The 3,678-nt window shown below is 41.4% G+C and overlaps 1 protein-coding gene and 1 long non-coding RNA gene across 3 annotated transcripts in view; one reads left to right on the top strand and one right to left on the bottom strand.

The window, feature by feature from the left end:
* Positions 1–14: 14 nt before the first annotated feature.
* Positions 15–3,678, top strand: part of LOC121010403 (uncharacterized) — an 11,180-nt gene continuing 7,516 nt past the window's right edge. The window contains exon 1 of the long non-coding RNA XR_005781134.1: positions 15–374. This is a non-coding gene — a long non-coding RNA (uncharacterized LOC121010403). The remainder of the gene's footprint in view (positions 375–3,678) is intronic.
* The window catches only part of TMED2 (transmembrane p24 trafficking protein 2), a 9,844-nt gene continuing 8,252 nt past the window's right edge, over positions 2,087–3,678 (bottom strand). For both annotated transcript variants that reach the window (XM_040444041.1, XM_040444040.1), the window contains one exon: positions 2,087–3,614. In XM_040444041.1, coding sequence (XP_040299975.1) covers positions 3,490–3,614 — 125 coding nt within the window. In that variant the 3' untranslated portion in view covers positions 2,087–3,489. The remainder of the gene's footprint in view (positions 3,615–3,678) is intronic.

The raw sequence follows: 3,678 nt of genomic DNA, 5'->3' as shown, positions 1-3,678 counted from the left end.
CGCCAGCGAGCACTTCCGCTTCCGGAAGCCCTCGGGACCGCCGGGAACCGAACTCCGGCAGCAAAGTTCCGCAGGGTGGGGAAAGCGCCCTCGCGGCAGGAGGCTGGAAAGCTGACCGCCGGAGAGTGGAAGCGGGACCAGGTCCCGAGTTGTACTGTCCGTCCCGCGCAGCCACCTGGGCTCGGGCGCCTTCCCACCGCGAGCAGGCGTTTCTGCGGCGGCTTTTCGGCGGGAGGGATTCTGCTCCGGTTTGCTCACTTTCTGCGCCCGTCGGAGGCCGGTGGCAGCACAACACCGCGTCCTGGCCAAAGGACAAGTGGGTCTGGAGGGACTGGACGGAAATGCACCCCAGCCCCGGAGACCCAGGTTAAAAGGTATGCAAGATAGATAGGGTTGATGGTGGGGACCCGATGCCTGGTATAATAAACGTTGGTTTACTTCCGAGAAAGTGAAAGCCCCAAAGGAGAACATTATCTTCCCATTCCCGGGTTCACCATTGGCTGCGGCCACTCATTCGTCCACGCACACATTCATTTGGCAAGCTTTTACCAACCACCTGTTACATGCTGGGGGCCCTGTCAACACATAGCTGTCCCTGCTCCGTGCATGGCTTGCTCCCTTACATCCAGCAGGTCTTTACAGATGTCATCTCAGCGATGCCTCTTTCCTAATCACTAAAACCGCTCACCCCGCTTTATTTTTCCTCCATGGCACTTGCCTTTAATACGCCGATTAATTTACATATGAGGTTCGTCTCCTCCACTGAAAGGTAAACCCCACGACAGTGGGAATTTTTCTTTAATTTGTTTAACCAGTGGCTACAAATGATAGCGCAAAGCAGTCACTCAAATATTTTGGGGATGGATAAATGGGAATATGCAGTACTCCTACAGACTCCAGTTATCTCAAACTAAATGAAGTGAAAGATAAAAGAGCTAGAGGCAACGTCTCCACCGAAAGAGGATCACATCACAAACAAAATACCTTTGACAACTGTTTTATAAAACAGGATTTCCAGGGGCACCTGGGTGGCTTAGTTGGTTAAAGCGTCCAACTTTGACTCAGGTCATGATCTAACAGATCGTGAGTTGCAGCCCCCCGTCGGACTCTCTGCTGTCAGCACAGAACCTGCTTCAGATCCTCTGTCTCCCTCTCTTTCAAAAATAAACATTAAAGTAATAATAATAATAATAATAATAATATAATAAATACATAAAATGGGACTTCCACAGTTCTGAAAACCAACCCTGAGGGAAAAGGCCTTCTTGCATTTGCATTTGGGGCTCCACTTACTAATTTTCAGATCCTTAGATGCTTTCCAAGCCTGTTTCCGTATTTCCAAAATGAGGATTAGGATAACACCAAAAGTAAGGGCTGTTTTGAGAATAGATGAGATAGACCACATACAGGGCTTAGCAGAGTGCCAGTGTTCAACAAATGGTAGTTTCTTTTATTATTTAGCAGGCCCTTAATGTAATAGAGGAAGAGGAACAGTTTCTAAAAGCAGTGATCTAGTTTTTGATTCCACCAATGAGGGCCTTGCACAAATCACTTAATTCTTCCTAAATTTATTTCCCACATGCATAAACCACATACTTGAGTGAAAAAAACCTCAATTTTCTCCAAATGAAAAAATACTTAAGATGTTTACAATGAATCATCAAAGAAACCACACAAAGAAAGCTAATATTGGGTTCCTACTTATGATCCTCAAGTTTATAAACCTAAGAAGTGACAATTTGGGGTGCCTGGGTGGCTCAGTCGGTTAAGCATCCAGCTCTTGATTTTGACTCAGGTCACGATCTCACATGGTTGTTCATGAGTTCAAGCCCCACATCGGGTTGTCGCTGACAGCGTGGAGCCTGCTTAGGATTCTCTCTCACCCCGCTCTCTCTCTGTCCCTCCCCCATTCACTTGTGTAATCACTAGGGCTCTCTCAAATAAACAAACATTAAAAAAAAGTGACAGACATTTATCAGGCATGATAACTCAGAAAACATGAACGTGCGTCATTTGAAATATGAATAGAAAGCTGGTACTTTAACAAATGTTATTTAAGCATTAATATGAAACAGAATACTAAGACTGTTTTTAAAAAGAATTGTTTATTTACTGAACCTGGGGCAGATTAGATACACAACCAATTTTAAATGTACATCTTTTAATTCAATTTTGAAGTGTTTTCACACACACCCAAAAAAAAAAAAAAAAAAATTGGAGTTGCAACAGCTGTCTTAAGGTAAAATACAGTCACCCCAAAACTGTTGCAGTATTTTCACCCAAGGTTGAAAAATTGTTTATCCTGAACATGAAAACCTGTAACAAATTTAAATTAATTATATAAAACTCGTTACTTGTAGTTTTCCCCTTGCAAAGATCCAAAAAAAATGTACAAGTAACTAACATACATCAGTCACAACATAATCCTGGATCACCCCCACACCACAACCAGATGCGCCTTTAATTTTAAACCCATCATCAGAGACCAAGAGAAAGTCATGTCATTTTATACAAAACAAAATTCACATGTGCCAAAAAATAGAGACCCAAGAAAAACAAAAACAAAATCCTAGTACTGACAGTGATGTTCAGTACCCTAATTAAACAGTGGCCAAAATGCCACTGATCAAAAATAAAATAGTGGCTGTATATCACTGCAATGAAATCCAAGAGGCTTTAACCCTTTGGCATCAAAAATCCAGATTTTTCCAATTGCATGAATGCACACTTCCTACATGCCAAGAGTGGAGAAAGTGGGTGTGCCAGCACAGAAAGAAAAGAGCTACCATTTGCTGCAACACCCAGAGAACTGGCTTTAGGAGAGACTTCTTACAAGGTTAGGCAGAAACCAAAAATGGTTATTAGCTGCTTGTGTCATCAACCTAATTGGAGGTGATTGAGTCCTAGGTTCAAAATACAAATTTAGGCGGGGAACACGGTGTTGGGGAAGTCTTATCTTCAAAGCAGAAACAAGACAGACAGGTATAAAAGTAACAACCTGGTGACACTCCAGTCAGAGCGCTGCCAACAGGCTGAGTGGAAAATATCAAGATTCAGACTTGTTTCTCCTAAGGACTCAACAAAATGAATCTTTAATGACTTGAACTGCAGGTAAGGGATCCAAAGTCATTTTAGTGAAGTACTATCCGTAAAGTACTTGTCTGAACAAACTGCATTTTATCATGAAAACAAAAGGAAAATAGATATAACAGGGACTATATGCCTGTATTTCACTTACAGTGTTTGAGTTCTGAAAGGCCTATATAATGGAGGCAGAATTCAAATAAGAAATTATGCCAATCAAGTGTCAAATTTTCACTATAACTTTCCTAAAAAGGTGTTTTTCCCCAATATCTATTAATCACAAAGAAACATAAGCTGTGAATGTACAGTTCTGAAAATAAAAATGTAGAAACTAATGACATTATTATGACCAAGATGTTTGGTAAACAGTGAATTATGATTTTGAGATCATCAGGAAAAGGCTTTTTAAACAACCCTCCGGACTTCAAAAAATCTCTTCAGGTAGTAGATCTGTCCCAATGTCATGGCAACTAGAACAAGAGCTTCAAAGAAGGACCAAAGGACCACTCTGCTGTTTGTGTTGTCGTTGACTGTGAGGACAAACAAACAAACAAAATTTAACACCAAAAAAAAAAAAAAAAAAAAAAAAAAAAA

Source organism: Herpailurus yagouaroundi, unplaced genomic scaffold (genome assembly GCF_014898765.1).
Source record: "Herpailurus yagouaroundi ecotype Mexico unplaced genomic scaffold, PumYag 191, whole genome shotgun sequence".
NCBI lineage: Eukaryota > Metazoa > Chordata > Mammalia > Carnivora > Felidae > Herpailurus > Herpailurus yagouaroundi.
Note: the sequence above shows the minus strand (reverse complement) of the source record. Positions and strands in the feature narration are given on the sequence as shown.